The 21,794-nt window shown below is 42.9% G+C and overlaps 1 protein-coding gene across 9 annotated transcripts in view; it reads left to right on the top strand.

Moving 5' to 3' along the window:
- Positions 1–21,794, top strand: part of LOC139562235 (fibroblast growth factor receptor 2-like) — a 107,034-nt gene that overhangs the window by 31,825 nt on the left and 53,415 nt on the right. For 5 of the 9 annotated variants that reach the window (XM_071379728.1, XM_071379736.1, XM_071379735.1 and 2 more), the window contains 6 exons: positions 2,586–2,755; positions 8,264–8,387; positions 11,544–11,734; positions 13,175–13,319; positions 20,018–20,224; positions 21,202–21,343. In XM_071379728.1, the coding sequence (XP_071235829.1) occupies positions 2,586–2,755; positions 8,264–8,387; positions 11,544–11,734; positions 13,175–13,319; positions 20,018–20,224; positions 21,202–21,343 (979 nt within the window). Of the gene's footprint in view, positions 1–2,585; positions 2,756–8,263; positions 8,388–11,543; positions 11,735–12,165; positions 12,305–13,174; positions 13,320–20,017; positions 20,225–21,200; positions 21,344–21,794 lie in introns of all 9 variants that reach the window. The other 4 variants (XM_071379730.1, XM_071379733.1, XM_071379732.1 and 1 more) reach the window with 3 other exon arrangements.

The following is a 21,794-nucleotide window of genomic DNA, read 5'->3' as shown; positions in this document are numbered from 1 at the left end:
AATAAGTATTATTCCCTTCTCTCGGCTGGGCGCTCCAAAGCACCTCTGCCTCACAACGGCTCTCTGTCACGTGATCGGGTCTTTCTCACAGGCTATAAGTGAACACAGAGACATCGGGGACACAACTGCGCACGTTGTTATCCAATTCCGAGGCTCATATTGAAGATATTGAAAGAATTGTACACATTTACTTTTCATCAGCCAACAAGATGAGTAGACCTAACGAACAGCAAAAGCATTAGCCTATGTCAATCTACTATCTCCCATGGTACAAAAGTTGACCTTTTCTATTCTGTGCGAGAAATAAATATTTCTAACTTAGTTTGGGACAGTTGTGGGATGCGATAGACACCAAATGAATACAACCACTAGCATTACAAAAAGGTTGTTAAGGAATGAGGCTGATGCAACTGATCAGAACGTTTAGCTTAGGCACCGTTCTACTTTTGGACATCAATGTGGCTGCGGCGTCTGGAATGTTGATAAGAATGGCAGTGACGCGACCGAGTGATGGAGGTGCAACCCATACTACTTTGCAGCACCATCTGGTGATTGTGCTTCTCTCTCTCTCTCTCTTCTCTCTCTCTCTCTCTGCGCTTACATAAGTATTCAGACCCTTTATTCAATACTTTGTTGAAAGCACCTTTGGCAGCGATTACAGCCTCGAGTCTTCTTGGGTTTGAAGCTAGAAGCTTGGCACACCTGTATTTAGGGATTTTCTTTCATTCTTCTCTGCAGATCGTCTCAAGCTCTGTCAGGTTGGATGGGGAGCGTCGCTGCACAGCTATTTTCAGGTCTCTCCAGAGATGTTCGATCGGGTTCAAGTCCGGGCTCTGGCTGGGCCACTCAAGGATATTCAGAGACTTGTCCCGAAGCCACTCCTGCGTTGTCTTGGCTGTGTGCTTAGGGTCGTTGTTCTTTTGGAAGATGAACCTTTACCCTAGTCTGAGGTCCTGAGCGCTCTGGAGCAGGTTTTCATTAAGGATCTCTCTGTGCTTTGCTCTGTTCATCTTTCCCTCGATCCTGACTCTTCTCCCAGGCCCAGCCGCTGAAAAACATCCCCACAGCATGATGCTGCCACCACCATGCTTCACCGTAGGGATGTTGCCAGGTATCCTCCAGGTGTAACGCTTGCAATTCAGGCCAAAGAGTTCAATATTGGTTTCATCAGAGCAGAGAATCTTGTTTTTCAATGGTGTGAGAGTCTTTAGCGGGCTGTCATGTGCCTTTTACTGAGGAGTGGCTTCTGTCTGGCCACTACAATAAAGGTCTGATTGGTGGAGTGCTGCAGAGATTGTTGTCCTTCTGAAAGGTTCTTCCTTCCTCCACAGAGGAACTCTGGATCTCTGCTAGAGTGACGATTGGGTTCTTGGTCAACTCTCTGACCAAAGCCCTTCTCCTCCGATTGCTCAGTTTGGCCGGGCGGTTCCAAACTTCTTCCATTTAAGAATGATGGAGGCCACTGTGTTCTTGGGGACCTTCAATGCTGCAGACATTTTTTGGTACCCTTCCCCAGATCTGTGGCTCGACACAATCCTGTCTCTGAGCTCTGCGGACAATTCCTTCGACCTCATGGCTTGGTTTTTTCTCTGACATGCACTGTCAACTGTCAGACCTTATATTGACAGGTGTGTGCCTTTCCAATATTTCAGTATTTTATTTTTAATAAATTTGCAAAAATTTCTAAAAACCTGTTTTTGCTTCATCATTATTGGGTATTGTGTGTAGTTTGATGAGAAAAAAAAAAAAAAAGATTTAATCAATTTTAGAATATGGCTGTAATGTAACAAAATGTGGAAAAAGTGAAGGGGTCTGAATAATTTCCAAATGCACTGTATTTACCCCAAAAATATATAGGGGATTGGAAACGATGCAGACATTTACATTGATGTAGCCACCATCTATCTGCAATATTAAAGCTGATCCTGTAACACACTAAAGATACCAAATTTGTTTGAGTTTTAAGTGTTTGTTCAGTGTGAATTATGCCATGTCCCAAATGGAACCCTACTCTCTATTTAGTGCAATTTATAGGGAATAGGGTGCCATTTCGGCTATAGCCTGTGAATTAATGGCTGAGTTGTATTATCCAGACAGCCCTGTGTTGTGAAGGGGGCCAGGTATGTGTGAACAGCAGTTAAGGGTTTGCCCCATCGGTCATGCCTTCCTGCCCCCCCCCCCCCCCCCCCCCCCCCCACCTAAACTGTCTGGGGCCTCACTCTCTCACTATCGCACTACTAGGCTAATGCTAATGCTAGCTGTAGTAGTGCATTTTGTTTAGGCTTTAGACTGAAAAGGTTACTCAATGGAGCTCTGCTGCGTCGCCATATTTCTCATACAGTTTGTCTGTTGAGAGTAGAGATAAAATGAGCAGAGTAACTCTAACAAATACCAGTAAAGTTTTATTTTACAATCCGGTTTAAGCTGATATTTACATGGTAATAACTAATTCACTATGTGGTAACAATGGATACTTTCTGGTACTTAGCAAATATAATATGTTACATGTTCCTGTTTTGCTATAATTCTGTTATTGGGTTTAGAATGGACAGAATGTGACTTGATTGGTTGTGTCTTTTCTTTAGGGGCGCCCTATTGGACGATGTTGGAGAAGATGGAGAAGAGGCTGCACGCGGTGCCTGCTGCCAACACAGTCAAGTTCCGCTGTGCTGCCGGGGGGAACCCACGCCCTAAGATGCGCTGGCTGAAGAATAGCCGACCATTCCGACAGGAGGACCGCATGGGCGGGTATAAGGTACGCGAGAACCCTGCGCTGCAGCATGCACGGAGTTTCTCACGACTAGTGTCTTGGGATGAGTCTGTGTAGTTAAGTGTTTCAATCGAGTTTACATTTCAATCAATCAATCAAATGTTATTTGTCACATACACGTGTTTAGCAGATGTTATTGCGGGTGTAGCGAAATGCTTGGTGTCTGTTGTTTAGAACGGATTTACTCTTCCAATGCTATTTTCTGAGTCTTGATCTTGATGCAGACTGTTGCCCTTCCAGTTTGGCTCTTAAAATCCGCTAATCACATTTCTCTGTCACCCGACCCCTCTACACCATCACTGGAGACAGAGGAGAGGAGTGCAGGGTTGCTGGTGTGAAATTGCTGGTGTGTGTGCTCTCGATGGGACATTTTACTCTCTCTCTCTCTCTCCCCCAGCTTTAAATGTCTCTCAACTCGCCCAATTAGAAAACCCAAACATACAGTAAAACTTTAGGTCACATAGACAGTAAGCAAGTAGAAAGTGACACTATATTAAGAGAACAACAATTGGTACAATCGGGGTTCACGTTAGAGTTCCAAAATGTGCATTTTCAGAACGCAGATCTTCAAGAAATCTCAGTTTTAAACCATTTCCCGTGTTTTATATAAAGTCAACCGTGTTTTTTTCTTCAATAGAGTGAGCAGGGCAACTATAATGCAACACATTCGGTAGAAAATAGCTTAATTTTCATCGGATGACAACAGAAGTGCAGCGCATGGCCTTCATATTTATCATAGAAAGAATGTAGCCAGCTACAGTTCCTAATGTTTTGTTTGAAGTTAATCTAGCATTTTACCGGAGAAAAGTTGGCTACACTAAGAAAAGTACAGGAGAAAAGTAGCTACACATCAGTCAGAGTGCTGTCTGTTGATAGAATGCCCATTTATGAGTTCTCATCCAATTGGAGAAATTTAACTGAAGCAAAAAATGTCTAATGCCGAACAGAAATTATAATAAGAAGCATTTTAGATCTGCAGAAATCGCCACGGGATGGTTTTTCAATATCGCCAATATTGTTGAAACTATATATTTTACTTGTTTAAATAAATTAGCGCCAGCCCGCCACAAGGAGTCGCTAGAGTGCGATGAGCCAAGTAATGCCCCCTCGGCCAAACCCTCACCTAACCCGGACTGGGCCAATTGTGCGCAGCCCTATGGGACTCCCTGTCACGGCCGTTTGTGAAAGCCTGGGATCGAACCTTGGTCTGTAGTGACGCCTCAAGCACTGCGATGTATTGCCTTAGACCGCTGCGCCACTCGGGAGGCCCTGTATCTACTTTTTAAGTAAATATCTGCACCTTTCACATTATTTTACATTATGAAGCTTACCGGTAGTTCCCAGTCACAGTTTGTTTACAAGCACACAACGACGAGAGACATGAGCCTTACCGAATATCCCAGGGTGGCACAAGGTCGGTATGACAATCTGAAAACCGCCCAAGCATTAAACACACCAAGAGGTGACCTAGGATTCAACTGTAAATGCAAAAGTAGTCCTGAAGGTTTTTTCTCAAGACTTTAGATTTCAATATTTTTATATTCTATTTCTATTCAATATTCTATATCTATTTAGAAATGTCTTTAAAAAAAAGGCCAGGAAACTTGATTCAATTGCATTTCACGTTTTTTCTTTTTTATATTCCAAATTGACATTTTTTGTTCCTACAGAGGAAGTCAGGAGAGAAAGTTTAATAATTATTTCACTACAGCCTCTGTGGTACTTATAAGATAACAGTTAGTGAGTTGATTTATTTGTCCTGAAAATACCTGAGGCCACATGTAATGGGGAACAGGGAAAGTCAAACTGGGCCCGGTTTCCCGATAGCAATGGAACTTTGGCTCACGTGTGTTTTAACAATGCATCTTTCCTACAACGGCCAAAGACGTAACATGCGTTAACCAAAACACCATGCTAAGAGCGTTGTTGGAGCATGTGTCGATACGGATAGGATCGGAAGAAAGTTAGTGGTATTCTTGTATCAGCTTTCTCAATTCATATCTTACCTTAACATTAGAAATATTTCACACTTCTGATGACGAATCAGCTCCTAGAGAGATATTACCAGCTTATTCTAATTCTTACCCCCCCAAAATTGTGCGTGTTAAGCTACACCATTAAATATTTTGAGACAAATTACAGACAGTATCAAAATATAACTACATTTATTGAACATTAAATATATTTCAAAATGCCTATATCCGAATTTATATTTTAATTCTGTCATCTCGGTTTTCGTTTGAAGTATATTTTTACACGTTGCTTGTTTGTATCAATTGCAAAGACATTGGCAACTTTGTATTTGTAATCGACTTTGTTCTGAAGTTGTCAGCGGTCACAGAGAGACGGGTAAACCTATGTTTAGTAGAGATATTCTGTGTATAAAGTGACACGAGAGGGCAAAAAAAGCATCTAAAAAGCATCTGTGTCGCATTTACGTAGCTGCTCTACAAGTGGCCTGAGGCTGGCGTTAGATTACGAGCATTTTCAAGTGCAACATTAATAACGACGGTTTTGGGAAACAGCTCAGAGATTTAATGATGCCCCTACGAAGGTTCTAACGATCAACTTTGCCTTAAGAGGTTTTTGAGAAACCGGGCCCTAGCCAGTAATTGTTTATTTCCTCTCAGCATTAAATGGATGTTAAGAGCTACATTTGTGTTTGGGTCAGAGAGAACCCTCTGTCACTTTTTTACATGCTTCACAATAGCCTCAAATATATGAAGATACTTAAGCTGAATAAGATTGGTGAATCATCCCAATTCTAATTGCCCTAATGAACTCCATTTGATCAAAATCGAATCAAAAATCACACCACACTTTACAGTGATAGATTAATTTGCAAGTCATCCAGTGTGTTTGGATGTGATAGGGAAGGAACAAAGTAGTTAATGGATGATCGTTTACGAGAAAACACAGCCATCTCTTCATGGGAATTTCCAGAGAATATGTTGATGTGGCCACAAGCTGGCTAATATGTTTCCCCTTGTCTTTAATTCCGTAGAAAGTCTTTCAAGTAAATAGTAGTGTCACGATACCAGGTTTAGTATCACAATACTTGATACCATCACGATACTTCATATCAAAATGATACCACAACAAAAAAAGACTGCATATTAGCCAAAGAATGGCACTTGATCCAGCCATGTATGCATTAATGAATCAATTATACAATCAATTTTACTTTGTTTTTATCAGCTACAAAACATCATCATGGTAATCACTTATTTGAATGGTAAATCTCTTGATAAACTGGGTAAAACAAGATGTATCCTATGTCTACTTACATGCGCTCTCTGTAGCCAATGTAAGACCTTTAAACAGGTGAACATTCACAAGGGCCACAGGGCTTGATTAATTACCAGGCCTCGTACTCAGAGCATGCAGTTGGCAAGTGTCTTCACTGACATTTTCAACCTCTCCCTGACCCAGTCTGTAATACCGACGTGTTTCAAGCAGACCTCCATAGTCCCTGTGCCCAAGAACACCAAGGTAACCAGTCTAAATGACTAATCGCCCCGTAGCACTCACATCTGTAGCCATGCTTTGAAAGGCTGGTCATGGCTCACATCAACACCATCATCCCATTCTACAGCTGCACCATTGAGAGCCCCTTGACTGGCTGCATCACCGCTTGGTATGGCAACTGCTTGGCATCCTATCCTGATTGCCTAGTCACTTTTACCCCCTACGTACATGTACTGTACATATTACCTCAAGTTCCTTGTGTCCCTGACTCGGTACTGGTACTCCTTGTATATAGCCTCATTATTGTTATTTTATTGTGTTACTATTTCCTTTTATTTATTTATATTTGCTATTTTTTTGTAAGTAAGTAAACATTTCACAGTAAAGTTTGTTGTATTCGGCGCATGTGACAAATACAATTTTATGTGATTTGATTCGAAGCTAGCAAAGAAAGTTAGCCTACAATTATAGCTGGAAGCTACCGGTATTGTCTTGCATTGTAAAAGTGTTCTCGTCTGTATGGAAAGGCGAAAGTAACGAACAGTTAAAAACATTTCTACGTGCCGTGTTGCATTATTGAAGTTTGTTAACTTCTGCGCAGCATCAGCGGGGAGCTAACAATGCAGATCAGACAGCTCTAGCAATGAACGAGTAAGTGGAGCAGGCACTTTGCCCTTCACACTATAAAGGGGCTGTGCTAATAGACAGACTTGTGTCTTGGGACGAGTCTGTGTAGTTAAGTGTTTCAATCGAGGTTACATTTCAATCAATCAATCAAATGTTATTTGTCCCACACTATAAAGGGGCTGTGCTAATAGACAGACTTGATCCTCTTAATCACGTGAAAGTACACGACAGAAGTACCGAATGTAACAAAAATTATTGTAAATTCTTGAGGGGGGGGAAAGAGTACCGTGGAACACCATTTGTTAATACAGTATTCAGCAGAACTCCCTGTCCCCACTACATAGTGTCTTCAGTGACACTTCAGTAAACACACATACACATCACGCTTGACTGGCCCCTGCTACAATAGAGGACCATGGTCAGTGAACAGGGCTGAGATCCTTGCTTGTCTGTGTGTAGTCACCAGTGTAGGCCACAGCCACAATGACCAAGTGACCACATGTGGGCTAATACAGTACCGGTTGATTGTTAACCGAGAAAACAAGTGCCTTAATATACAAAACGGAATGTACAGTGCAGTCTACGACTGTTTGATGTTCTATAAGTAGTAAAAAGTCAAATATTTGGAATCTTTGGTGTTTTCTAAGGCAGCAGTTAAACTGCCGGGCACAAGGTTATTATAAAAAAAAATTGGGGGGGGGGGACTCAGTCGGTCCTTCAACTTACTTTTGAAAATTGTAATAGTAGAATTTTGAAATTGGGTAGTGCATCAGCTGTTTTCCTCGTCAGTCATTGCAGACCTTAGAGAGCTATTCATAACTTGTCAGAATTGTCCATATCAACTAGCGCATGTCAGCTAAAGTTTTTTAGCTAGGTTTTCTAGCCCATTGATCTTGTTGTATTGTTTGTCACTCAGATATCACATGAACACACATAAGACATGGCAAAATGCATAGAATTGTAGGAAATGAGCTGCTAAATGTCCTCTCCGCCAACAAGAGGGGTGTGAACAGTTTGTGTCATCGACAGTGCCTGTGCCCATAGAAATAGACGAGGCGAGTACGGGGCCGCGAGTGAAAATGACGGGAGGGGTGGCCAGAGTAAAACATTTGGCAACCACTGTTCTAAGGAGTAGAAGGGTAAGTGGGAGCTTTAGGATCATTCCACTCCACAGTCCCAGCAAAACAGTGCACTTCCTTGGAAAGGTGTAGAAGCTCACCTTTTGACCAGTCTGTCACCACCCGTAATATTGTTTTTCACCATGATGCGCTAGTGAGAGCAGACCTGACCGCCCGTCCCTCACCGTGCCTCCTCACTCACTCTCAATCTTTATATAGCACTCTACAATTGTCTATTTTGGTCTGCATCCTTCCATCTATGCATTGTTTTCCCTCTCAGGTGCGTCACCAGCACTGGACCCTGATCATGGAGAGTGTGGTGCCGTCAGACAAGGGCAACTATACTTGCCTGGTGGAGAACGCATATGGCGCCATCAATCACACCTACACCCTGGATGTAGTGGGTGAGTACTGTACTGGGCTTGCCTGGGAGGGATGAGGGAATGGAGGGATTGGGGGTTAATAATCATATCTGCAAGACACCCGTGAGGAGTTGGGGTCAGAGCCAGGGTCAGCTATTTACCAGTGTCCCTGGAGCATTTGGGGCACACTGACATATTTTTCATCCTGTTGGCTCTGGGATTTGAACCTTTTGGTTACTGGCCTAATGCGCTAACCTCAAGACTACCTGCCACCCCTACCTAAACGTTATCTGTTTGGGCCAGCATTAGGGGTTCTGATGGGGGGGGGGTTAATGCTGGCTGTTTGATCCCCCAGGTGCACGCTACTATACTCTATGCAGGTGCAGAGAAGGAAGGCTGCCTAGGTGTGCCAGGTCTGTTTCTAAGGGCAGTATTGATGCATGTACTGTATGTAGGCAGGGCCCTGGTCATTTCTCCTTGGTCACAATAGCCTGATTCACACCAAACCAAGTCGAACTAAACTGGGATTTCCTGGTTACGTATCAACCACATTTACTGGAACTTTGCCAGAAAGGACAATGTGAAAAGAAAATATCCAAGCCAAGACAGTACGGTTCGGGGTTGGCCCTACAGTGTGAATCAGGCAACTGTCAAGTGGACATAAGGACCAGGGATGTGACCGTCAGAGGAGCTGGAGAGGGACAGTGGGAGTGGCATTCTGCTGTGCTTCTCTCTGGGGGCAAACAGAACCAATGGGTTATCAGTATTACAAGGGGGCACAGCAAGTTCAAACCCAACTCACTCAACCCCTTTGCGCTGACCTTTGGAGCAAGCAAGAGAGAGAGTGTGTGTGTGTGTGTGTGTGTGTGTGTGTGTGTGTGTGTGTGTGTGTGTGTGTGTGTGTGTGTGTGTGTGTGTGTGTGTGTGTGTGTGTGTGTGTGTGTGTGTGTGTGTGTGTCATAGTCACCATGCTATCCATGTATTTATGGAGAGACCTACACCTGACACATACTATACATGCAAACAAGCGTATATTTCACAGAAACACTAGAGCCACAGAGTGGTCCGAGAGCAGACTGGCTATAATTCAAAAGTAGCAGCTCTAAGCAGTTTTGTGAGCATAAGCTGTGGCACACCTAGATGCATTGTATTTGAATGTGTGAAGATTTACTTATTTTAATTATTAGTAGAAATAATTATTATGATTTACTGACTGATGTTTGACGGTTTTTAACCTTTTACTGCAGTGGGCTGAATCGGGGTCACAGAGTGTTTCTTGGTAGTCTTAAACAAATCTATTTTGAAACAAAAGTATACACCTCACACATATGGCTATAGTCTTAAGAAAAAGACACCTGTACCATGTCAGATATAGAGTTGAAATGTATTCAATTTAGACTTTGCATCCCAATAATACACTTTATATACATCACAGAAGACTGAAATATAACAAAACCGTTTGACATAAAAACACTGGATTTTCGGTGGTTTAAAAGTAAGAATGTTTATGAAATTATGAAAAATGTTAATAACGTTCCACCCATGAGGCCCCTAGAGGGCGATTTGGTCATTTGACTGCAGGAAAATCAAATAAATATTATTTTGTGTTGTCTTGACTAGCTGGAGACAAATATATTGTATTGGATAGCTTGCTAGTTATCATGCTCCTGAGTTGTTTGTGTGTAAAGGGAGAAGTGGGCACAGAGAGGGAGTAAGGTGTTTGCATCTGTTTGTGGTGTAGGGTACCTAATTCTCTCCATGTTAATATGTGTGTGTGTGTGTGTGTGTTTGTGTGTGTGAGAGACAGAGAGAGAGTGATTGAGAGACAGAGAGAGGTGTGCATGTGAGCGAGAGGGATGGAAGGAGGAGGGGCGGGGACAATAAGCACGCTGAGCCAAAGGAATGCATAGGGAGGAGGGGAAAAGAGATAGAGACAAGGGAGGGGTGGGAATCATCTGATCTGACAGAGAGAGAGAGTAGCACTTTGGCCTACTGGCTGACAGACAGAGAGCACAGAGGCAGAGGACTATTGGCAAACCTCTGACAGACAGACAGACATGGAAGTAGACACTTGGCACAGACGTCAATTCAATATCTATTCCACTGAAATGACGTGGAAACCACGTTGATTCAACCAGTGTGTGCCCAGTGGGTATTCTCTCGACCGACCTTTTTTTTATTCACCCTCTTCACCCCTCTCGCTTTCTCTTTTCAGTCTCCATCTGTTAAGCTCCATTTATTCCCTCTTGTTATTCTCCCACCCCTTCCCCCTCCTCTCCTTTCTCTGTCACCTCTCCCCACCTAAAAGCCCTCCTTCTTTAACCCATCCAGTGCCTGGGGGTTGTTGTGAAGGGGAGGCAGTGGTAGGGTAGTGTGTGAAAGGGGGCATTGTTCGGCAGGTCTTGCTCTGTTTGGATTTGCAGGCCAAATGTTTGCTTGCAAAAGAACGCAGATAGTTTTTAGTGAAGGAAAATGAAGGTGTTTCTCCAAGACTGGTGCATATTTGAGTCGGAGCGTGGCTATATATTTTAACCCTTACCAGGCCACAGTTTCTGCTAATGTTTACTTACAGTACTTCAAAAATAGTTGCCAAAGTTGCCAACATTTTGCAATAAAAGGCATTTTGAAATGGCATCGACTCAGAAAGTGACTGAAGTGAGTTTTTAGATTCAACTCCTACTACAGCTGTGTTTAGTCCTTATCAGTAGAGATAACTCCTCTTTGTGTTGTGTGAATAATCTAAGTGGTGTGGTGATAAGAGATGGGCACTTCTCTTGTCTTGACTCTGCTTGTCTCCCGGATGTGGAATATTCACACGTGTCCACTGTTCCCCTAAACATCCAGACCAGGCCCCCTTCACAGCCTCAAAACTTAAAAAACACAAGCATCTAGTAAGAACAGTTATTTTTACCATACTGTCCCCAGCCTTTGCATCAGACTTTTGGCTAGTATTCTGTGCTCGTTTTCAGTTCCTTACACATAAAGTGTCTGTGTCTTAATGCTTAGTCTCAAGGTACCCGGTGGTGATCGAGCTTAGTTGATCAATTGACTGTCATTGACATTAGTAATACAAACCTGTCTATTCCTTAAGGGTGTACAGAGCAAGGTTGGCGTTTGAAATGGCCATGGTGAAGTCTCAATGCACAAACTAACATAACTCATCATATCACATCTTCCCCTTTTCTCTCTCCATATTAGAACGGTCCCCCCATCGGCCCATTCTCCAAGCAGGGCTGCCAGCCAACACCAGTGTGCAAGTGGGGGAAGACGCACGCTTCGTGTGTAAGGTGTACAGCGACGCTCAGCCCCACATCCAGTGGCTGCAGCACATCCAGAAGAATGGTAGTCGCACTGGCCCAGACGGACACTCCTACGTCCGCGTCCTAAAGGTACTTTCCAGCCCTCCATGGCCACTCATTGGCTGTTCTGACCTGAGCGGTGAAAATTATTGACATATTCCTTTAAATATTTTTTTTGCTTCAACGTGTAGGCTGATAATTATTATGTTTTCAGCTTACCTTTTTGCCATTTGTAAAAGCTTTTTGTTAGTGTCCAATTTGACTTCCTATAAGAGAGTGAAACTGAAAGAAAACTACGTTTTCCCCCTTTACGAAGAATAAAAAATACTAATTTTCCCTCTATACTACTGGAGCACTCTAGCTGTGTTCCTGTCTGGGTGGCGGCTCCTTTACTCTCCTCTCCCTGCACTTAGATTGCAGATGTGACAGTTAACAGGCTTTTCTGTGTTTTGTCCCCTTGCTGCCGTGTGTGTGTGTGTGCACATGCGCGTTCTTGTATGTGTGTGGCTCACACACTCCAGCGCTCGGGCATCAATAGCTCGGACGTGGAGGTGCTCACGCTCACCAACGTGACCGAGGAGGATGCCGGAGAGTATACCTGTAAAGTCTCCAATTATATAGGGGCGGTCAACCAGTCGGGCTGGCTGACCGTCATCCCAGGTAACCACTGACGCCTGACCCTTGACCTCTGTTGACACCCTCCTTTATTGTCTCTGACCTGGTTCAGTGTGGTTTGGTGGTGTGCTGGTCTTGGTTCCTGCTGGGTTGTGGACTGACCTACTCTCTCCCAGTGTTCTACTGTTTTACTCCCAGCTACTCTACTGTACTGTGTCTGACTGTGACTGTACAGCCATGGAAATGCCCACTGGACCTGCACACCCATGCACTAACCTGCCATGTCCATCACGTGCCTCATCTCTCTCGCTCGCTCTCTCAGTTGAAAGGTGTGATGTGTCAGTGTACAGGCTAGTGTTGGGTGCTGCAGTTGGGTGATCTCCATATCTTCTCCTTCTGTGGTTGTGTGCACCATGCATACACAGGCCTGGTGTGGACTTACTATTGGGCTCTGGTGTTGTGGGTGAAGGGATTTTCTTTACAGTGTTTTTGTGTATTGTGTTTCCTATTTTTCCCTGTGGTACGAGGTGCTCTTCCTGTTTGTTTTGAAAGCTCCTCCCATCTATCTCTATATATGGGTCACCAGTTCTCCTACCAGTGATGGACACCATCCAGCTTCTCCTCTCTCCTGGTGTTGTGGATTTAATTGTTACATCTGCTTCCTCCTGCTCTCTTCTTCCCTCCCCTCTATTCTTACTCCGACTCCTTTCCCTTTATCTTACTTTCTTCCATTTCAACTCCCTCTATCCTCAAATATCCATCCTCTACTCGAATCCTTCATCTTCCCTTCTTTTCCTGCATCCTCCCTCCCTTTGTCTTCCTCCTTCTTCTTCCACCCCTCCTGTCCCATTCTCCACCCCCCCTTCCTTTCCTCCTTTTCATCGTCCTCCACCCTTCCTCCTCTCCCTCTCCCAGACCGCAGGTGTTAACACCACGGACAAGGAGATTGAAGTCCTCTACCTCCCCAATGTCACTTACGAGGATGCTGGGGAGTATACGTGCTTGGCGGGCAATTCTATTGGGATCTCCTATCACACTGCTTGGTTGACGGTGCTTCCAGGTATATACACTCAACTATACTGCGCTCCCTTTCCCCCTTTTCTCTATCAATGTTGTCCACTAATGGTTCAATGTTCAGTCAATAAAGTTATTTCGATCATTTCTATGGGAAGAAGAACAGAGAAATGAAAAGTCGCTCTGGAGTGAAAACAATCTAACTTAACGAAATAACAAAATATCATAGGGCTCCCGAGTGGCGCAGCGGTCTAAGGCACTGCATCACAGTGCTAGCTGTGCCACTAAAGATCCTGCGCTCTAGTGACTCCTGTGGCGTGCCGGGCACATGCACGCTGACACGGTCGCCAGGTGTACGGTGTTTCCTCCAACATATTGGTAAGGCTAGCTTCCGGGTTAAGCGGGCATTGTGTCAAGATGCAGTGCGGCTTGGCTGGGTCGTGTTTCAGGGGACGCAGGGCTCTCGACTTTCGTCTCTCCTGAGCCCGTACGGGAGTTGCAGCGATGGGACAAGACTGTAACTACCAATTGGATACCACGAAATTGGGGAGAAAAACGGGTAAAATAAAAATGTAAATATCAGATTACTATGATGAATTTACACAGTCAACAACTCAACATCTAACTCAGTGTAATAGACCCCTTTCTGTGTTTAGCATTGCCGCACAGAGGGCGATGCGCGCAAGTTGTTGGCAGAACAAGGGGGAGTTCTTATTTACATGTTGCTTATGAGTACATTTCACACTACTTTTTGATTATAATTGGATTTTAAGGCTCGTATGAATGTCCTGGATTATATAATGTTTATGTCATCATCGCAAATCAACTGCATTATACTCATTGGCTAGCTTTTGCTACAGCCTATGTCAATGAGCATTAGCATGCTAGCTAACAACTGCTGTATCCAAAATAGTTATTTGGAAAAGAGCACAACCAAATATAATCTTAGCAACTGTTCAAGCAAGAATCAAAACAACATTGTAAGTGTATGAGAACCTCAAAGTTATTTTGTTTAGAAGTAATAAAAAGCGTAAATCTAGGTTATGTTTAATGGGCGCAGATGGTGATGGCTTTCTTACTGCTGCCAAGAGTCGCACGCATCTGTACGTGACATCAGTGTGTTGTGTACTGGAAAAGGGTCTATACTAGAGCAGGAATATGTATTCCATATATTCTGTTATCTTGATTGGCGACGTTTTGAAACCTAGGGGCCTAATAAAGGCTTATTATAACTCCAGAGCGGAAGTCGACTTCCCCGAATTGCTCAAGTACAGTGCATTCGAGAAAGTATTCAGACCCCTTGACTTTTTCCAGATACTTTTCTAAACTCACTGGATTACAACCAAATTATGATAAGTGTACTACTATATTACGTATTGGATAACAAAAAAATATCACTTTTACATTACTGTGTAGGTTACCAATAAAATGGTCTGACGGTGAAGTGGATATACTCTGTGTTCACATCCCGAACTAAATAAATGATCTCGCTACAATACATTTGAATAGAAAGTTGTCAAAAATAGATAAGATATGTATATTTGTGGGAAAATCACCCTGATTTAACTCTTTAGTCATATCTCAGTTTACTAATTTGCGTATGGCATTGCCTACACCTAGCAACTTATTTTTAAAATTATATGAGCAAAAATATTCAATTTTATTTGGAACGGCAAGTCAAACAAAATTAAACTGGCTTATTTATATGAATATGAATTCGGAGGGCAGAAATAATTAAATATAAAATCATTAGACCTCTCACTAAAGGCTTCAGTCACATAAAAGTTATACTTAAATCTGAACTGGTTCTCTCGCAGATTAGTAAGAATGTCTCACCCCATGTTCAAGAATGTCATTTTTCCCTTTATTCAGATTACAAGATAAAGGCCATAATGTATTATGTTGGCTACGCTATCCTTACGAACTGCATAGCATATCATTTCAGCAGTATGTACTGGTATTAGCTAGCTACCTAACGTTAGTTGGTTACTATTTCATCGAACTTGCCAGTATATGAACTAGATGCTATCTAACTAACTGCCCAATGTTTATTGACTTGATTATTCAACTCATTCCTAGTTGTGTGCGTTCTCAATTGACATTGTTAATTCGGGTGCGTTCGTAAATTCCTTCTGGCTATCTACTCGGATTCCAGAGCACTCGTCTGAGTGTGCCAGAGCGCAGAATAACTGAATCATTTACTAAAGCTCTTCATCCGTTGAATATGTCCGGTGTCAGTAAAAGTCGGCAAAAAAAGCGTAATTCAATTGTTGCCAGTTACAGTCACCAACGCTCTGGATAACACGAAAAGAGCTTAACAAGCTCTGCTAGGGCGAGTAAAATGGTAAGAGTGAGGTGTTCTCTCATTTGTGTCCGGAAGTAGCTAGCCAATGTTTGCCAGTTAGCTTGGGTGCTTGACTGGCGTCCAGTGCGTGCTCTGAAAGCTCCGAGAGTGGAATGCTCTGAACGTACTAACGCCCAGAGCGCACTCTGAGCACACTCTGGCACTCCAGATTGAATTTACCAACACACCCGAAGTCGTAAAATGTCTAGCTAGTAATATGTTATGCCAACAAGATAGTAAGAGGTTGAATAGCAACAACATCAAATTCCGGTAGACAAGCGCATACTCATTAAGTATGTATCATACAGAATGTTAGTACGGGTATTCAAACACAGCTATAGTCAGTCGAGCAATAATATAATAATACTCTTAGCAAACCATTTTGTCTTTAATTTACAGTCAGTAGAATCTATGAGAATTGAAAGGTTCAGAACTTTTGTGAAACATCACAACAGAGTTAAAAAATATATGTAAAATATAAATCAAAACTGGATGGTGTTCAGAGATAGGTGGGAGGGGTTGAGTGGAGCTGAAGGATGGGACAAAATCAAACAAAAGATAACTACTGTAAAATGTATATAGTATGTATAAGGTGGAAGTAGAACCCAAAGTGTTGTTGTTCATTAGTTTATTCCAATTAGGGGAGGGATGGTAGGGTTAGGGGGAAATAATAAAGGAAAATATATTATTTATTTATACAGTGCATTCGGAAAGTATTGACACCCCTTTTTTCACATTTTGTTACATTACAGCAATTCTAAAATGTATCACCTATTTTCTTCCCTCATCAATCTACACACAATGCCCCATAATGACAAAGAGAAAACAGGTTTTTAGAAGTTTCAGCAAATATATAAAAAATTAAAAACAGAAATACCTTATTTACATAAGTATTCAGACCCTTTGCTATGAGACTCGAAATTGAACTCCGGTACATCCTGTTTCCATTGATCATCCTTGAGGTGTATCTTCAACTTAATTGGACTCCACCTGTGGTAAATTCAATTGACTGGACATGATTTGAAAAGGCACACACCTGTCTATATAATGTCCCACAGTTGACAGTGCATGTCAGAACAAAAACTAAGCCATGAGGTCGAAAGAATTGTGGAAAAAGTGTGGGACAATTCAAAGGGTCTGAATACTTTATGAATGCACTGTATCTCCTTACTCGAGGGGTTTTGTCTCTCTCTCCACTTCCTCCCTCATTTCTTTCTCTTTTTCACATCGTATCTCTTTCTCTCTTCTGGTTCTCGGGGAAAGTTGGGACGGACTGCATGTTTTTATAAAAGCAGGGTGTCTGTCTGTCTTGATGATATTGTCTGTCGGTGTTAGTGGGTGCCCTGAGATTGGATGCCAATTCCCTCATGGCTTCTTTCCTGGGTCTGATAATTTATTTCCTTTTTATTATTTCTCCTTGAGATAATACAAAAGAAAGAAAAAAGTCACAGCCTCAATACTTACGGCTTGACTTTCTTAAATATCATATTTTTTCAATGTATTCAATGTATTTGATATAGTGTGTGTGTGTGTGTTTTAAATGTATGTGTGTCTCCCTGTGTCTGCGCGAGTGGGTGTATGTGTTTAAATGTCTGTGTGTCTCTTTGTGTCGTCGCGAGTTCGTGTGTGTCTGTGTCTCTTTCACTACCGGTCAAAAGTTTGCCACCGTGATTTTCTTTTGCAGAACAAGCTTTATTTTGGTGTCCTATGTAACATTCTAATGCCTTGATTCCATCCGAAATACACAGCTAAATTATTGAATAATTAAACGACTTTACCTCCCATATTGGTAAAAGTAATTGTGGTATTGAGAAGAAAGACATGACTTTACAATAAATATTACTGAAAATGTATGGATTCAGTGTGTTGTTAGTCGTTTTGGATATCGTCTAGGCCTATATGATCAGGACTATTTTCTAAGTAAGACAACCTTTTTAACATTAAACCTTCTCTTAGTAATGTAGTCAGAAAAACTAGTCTAGTCTACTCTTTCAATTTAATTTATTGTGGCAAAAACCTAAGAAAAAAGTTGTATTCTGAAAAGTAAACATGGATTCCCTGTTGAGAAACAATATAGAATTGCAGGAAAATGGTTTTAAAAATACACAACTTTTCAGGGGGAGTAACCCCAGACCACTCGCCAGATTGTGCAGCCCCACTTTTATAAAGTCAAACACCCGTTAATAGACCTATAGGTTTGATTGAAGAAAGGCAGGTGTTAAACATGGGCTTTGCTAAACAGAAAGCAGCAGTTGACTATTCCATTGTCGACACTTTAATCAAATCAGTAGTCCTATATAAATATCTTCAATAATGCCAAGTATCATGACATTTGTTTTATAACCTTCAATCTGTTTTCTTTTATCATATTTTGGACCAGAATGAGGCTCTCTCTCCACTACCTATTGTTCCTGCAGTGAGGATTCAACATCGTCATCAAATGTTTTCAGAATTTATCTGCAGATAATTGCCAAAAAGTAGTAGTAGTCTACCATTATGCAAACTAGGGAGGCAAATGAACGGCTCTCTCACAGATGTGACTTTGTTCCGTTCACTTAAAAGATCTGTTCAAAAAGAGCCATTTGTTCGCGAGCAACCCGTAACCGCTGTTGAAATGAAGTGCGTTTATAAAACCAAAACTAGTGGCAACTGAGCAGTCACCAACTCGAAGGAGACTAAATCTTAACTTTGCTGGAGTATTGAAACACATCATCATGAGATATTTTGAACCATTACATGGTGTGTTGTAACTCTTCTTAACCCTCTAGGGTCAATGTCCAAATTAGCATAATACTAAAATTCCCCCAAAACTCTGTCAGTTTAAGCTAGAGATACCGGTATGTTTATTTTTGCATTGGATGCGTATCAATCCACCGCATCCGCCTATGTCGCACCTCCCTTCTGCACTATGGGAGGTGTAAATTCACTCGCAGGAGACGATGAAGAAGCATCATGCTCTCCCTCCTCTGTGTAAAGAAATTAGACTGCAGCCAACCACATCACACAGCAGAAAACACGGACAGACAGCGGACTGACACATCAGCAGTGCTTCCCTATCTCGCTTTGTGACCGACGGTTGATCACTAGAACATGCGTATCGTTCATTCTAGCGGGAGACAGATATACGGACTTGACTGACTTGTGACTTTAAACTTTTAAATGAAAAGAACCCTAGTTCATTTATGAAGTGGAAAAAGTAGCCGGGTGACAATCTCTGTTGTTGGCTGTTTAGCCGACAGTCGACGGCGCATTTTGAAAACACTGCCCTTATGTACTCGCAGAAAATAGCCTTGTTTTGTCTCTAAACAAAATAAAATTATCACAGGCAGCCGAATAATAATTCCTTTGGGAATAATATCTTTAATTTATTGCCCTAGTTCCACGTATCTGCTCTGGTGGCGCCTGCATGGCGCTGCCTGCTGTCTATGTTGCGGCTGTTTTCTGTGATTTTTGGACCAGGGGATACAATGCTGACAGGAGAAAGGTTCCTACATGTTATTATTTCCCCGACTGCACATTACAAGGGCCTTGTTTGTAGCTGTGGGTGGATGGCATGCATTATGGAACAGGCTGTGGTCCTATAGCCACTCAGAGACAGACCCAGACCCGTTTCTTTCAGACAGGAAGCTCAGGCCATATACAACCACAAAGGGCACCACTCACTTGTTTGCCCTCTGAAGTGAAGTGTGTCTGTGTGACGTGTGTGTGAAAGAGAGAGGGAGAGAGCAAGAGTAAGCGTGTGTGTGTGTGTGAGTGCATGCGTGTGTGTGAGTGCATGCATGTGTATTTGAGAGAAAGAGAATGTGTGTCTGCACCCTGCATGTGTGGTTGTCAAGTAGCCCTGAATGTAGGCACATAGTATGCACAGCCTACTGCTTGAGCTCAGTCAAGATGTACTCTCCAACAGACTGTGTTTGCCCCCTTTGATCTGGTTTACCCCCTCTTCTCATATCAATTGCATTTCCTGTCTGTCCTAGATGGGCAGTAAGTAGATGGTTGTTTGATGAAGAGAAGGAGGAGAGAGAGATTTTTTTTTGCGTGTGCGTCTTTGTCATTATTTATGTTTTGTTTGTCTATCTAGCGATGACGTGTGTGTGTGTGTGTGTGTGTGTGTGTGTGTGTGTGTGTGTGTGTGTGTGTGTGTGTGTGTGTGTGTGTGTGTGTGTGTGTGTGTGTGTGTGTGTGTGTGTGTGTGTGTGTGTGTGTGTGTGTGTGTGTGTGTGTGTGTGTGCGTGCGTGCGTTGTTTCCATGGCGTGTGTTCTGTTTATACATGGGCGTCTATCAGATGTAGTGTGTCCATGGTCTGTCTGTTTAAGTGTGTGTGCATGTGTCAAGAGTCAGTATGTGCCTCTACGTTCCACTTTTTATTCCTCCCTGACCCTCTCCCCTCCCCCATCAGCCAGTAACGAAGATACGGTGACGGGTCTGATGTCACCTGACTACGTGGAGATAGCCATCTACTGCATCGGGGTGTTCTTGATCGCCTGTATGGTGGTCATCGTGGTGGTGTGCCGGATGAGGAATACGGCTAAGAAGCCTGACTTTGGCAATCAGCCAGCAGTCCACAAACTCAGCAAGCAGATACCTCTGCGCCGCCAGGTAACAGAAAGTAGATAAGGGGTTTCCAAGGCCTTTAACACCCGTAGAAACACAAACTCCACACACACATGCATTCATACATCATTATTTTTTCACACTATCGTGCTGACCCGAACTAAACTGTACTGACTAGGATATTATATTTTCATGGTTTCAGCTACTATGGTGGATGTGTAACCAGGCCAGCTCAGTACAGCTTGGTTTGGCTCGGTTCGGGTATAGCAGTGTGAAAAGCCCTATATACTCAGATTTATATGCAAATGACAGAAAATAGTCCAAAGTTTACCTACCAAGAGCGGAAAACACAAAAAAAAGTTCCACCAAATTTGTACTCCTGACATAGATCTTACTCATTTGGGTTACTGGTACTCTAATTTGAGAGCCCACGAAATGTAGCTGTTCATGGGAAGTGGATTTTCATAACAATACTGTAACTAATATATCGCACTGCTTGAGGTGCTAAGCCCCAGTTAACTCTACTGAAAGACGGCTAGCTACAGTGCATGGCGTCTGAGCATGTTAGCACTGTTATCCATCACCTCTACCTCTAGCTCCTGCTCTAGCTCCTCTACTTCTCTGTGAGTGATGCTTTTCCCTCAAGGGGAAAAACACAAACTCCAAGAGGTACAAAAAGTGTTGGATTACATTCCTGCGAGAGACGGGTGGTTCCTGTGTCAAGGTAAGGTTAGGAGGAAAGGAGATAGGAGCCCTGAGGACAATGACAACAGCATGATAAATGGACACATTCATCAGATTGAACGTTACTCCCTAGCACTGAGTTGTTGCTCAACTCTAATGATTACTGACATGCATTCACTCGTTTTTAAAAGGGAAGGAAAATATGTTGATTTGCACAATATCAATCAATATCAGTCATTTGATCTTTAGTTATGGAGACACGTGCACACACACACACCTACACGGCTTTTTTATATGACCAGTGTATCTAGACGGGTGATCAGCCAATCCGTCTCCTCCTACAGGTGTCAAATGACTCCAGCTCCTCGATGAACTCCAGCACTCCATTGGTCCGCATCACCACGCGACGCAGCTCGGCTGGCCACGACGACCCCATCCCAGAGTATGACCTCCCCGAGGACCCACGCTGGGAGTTCTCCAGAGACAGGTGAGGAACAGAGACAGGAACCGAAGTAGGAATAGGGAGGGGGGAGGTATAGGGTGTGGCACCTCGTCGGTATGGCTGCATTTCAGGCTTCCTACATAGCAGTCGCTCAGCAAACCCCGCAACACCTAGATACGTGATTACCATGTCAGTAACTACATCACTGCCTGACTCAATGCGAGACTGCAATATAGGACATTTGTCTTTCAATCATTGGTTAATTTGCGTTGCTTAACTGCTTCACAGACCCCCTGGAATGTGGCCTACAGTGGCTTTATCCTCAGGTATTTCTCTGAGAATCGGTAAGGCCCAAGGCTGGCTGCATACTGTTGGAAGCTGCAGTCAGTGAGGTTTTTGCTCAGTTGGAATGTACAGTATTTCTACCTAACTGCAAACACCCCCAGAAATGAATCCAGTGCAGGGTCCCATTTGTAAGAGGTTGAGGCAGTGATTT

The sequence above is a fragment of the Salvelinus alpinus genome, chromosome 32 (assembly GCF_045679555.1).
Source record: "Salvelinus alpinus chromosome 32, SLU_Salpinus.1, whole genome shotgun sequence".
Classification (NCBI taxonomy): Eukaryota; Metazoa; Chordata; class Actinopteri; order Salmoniformes; family Salmonidae; genus Salvelinus; species Salvelinus alpinus.
Note: the sequence above shows the minus strand (reverse complement) of the source record. Positions and strands in the feature narration are given on the sequence as shown.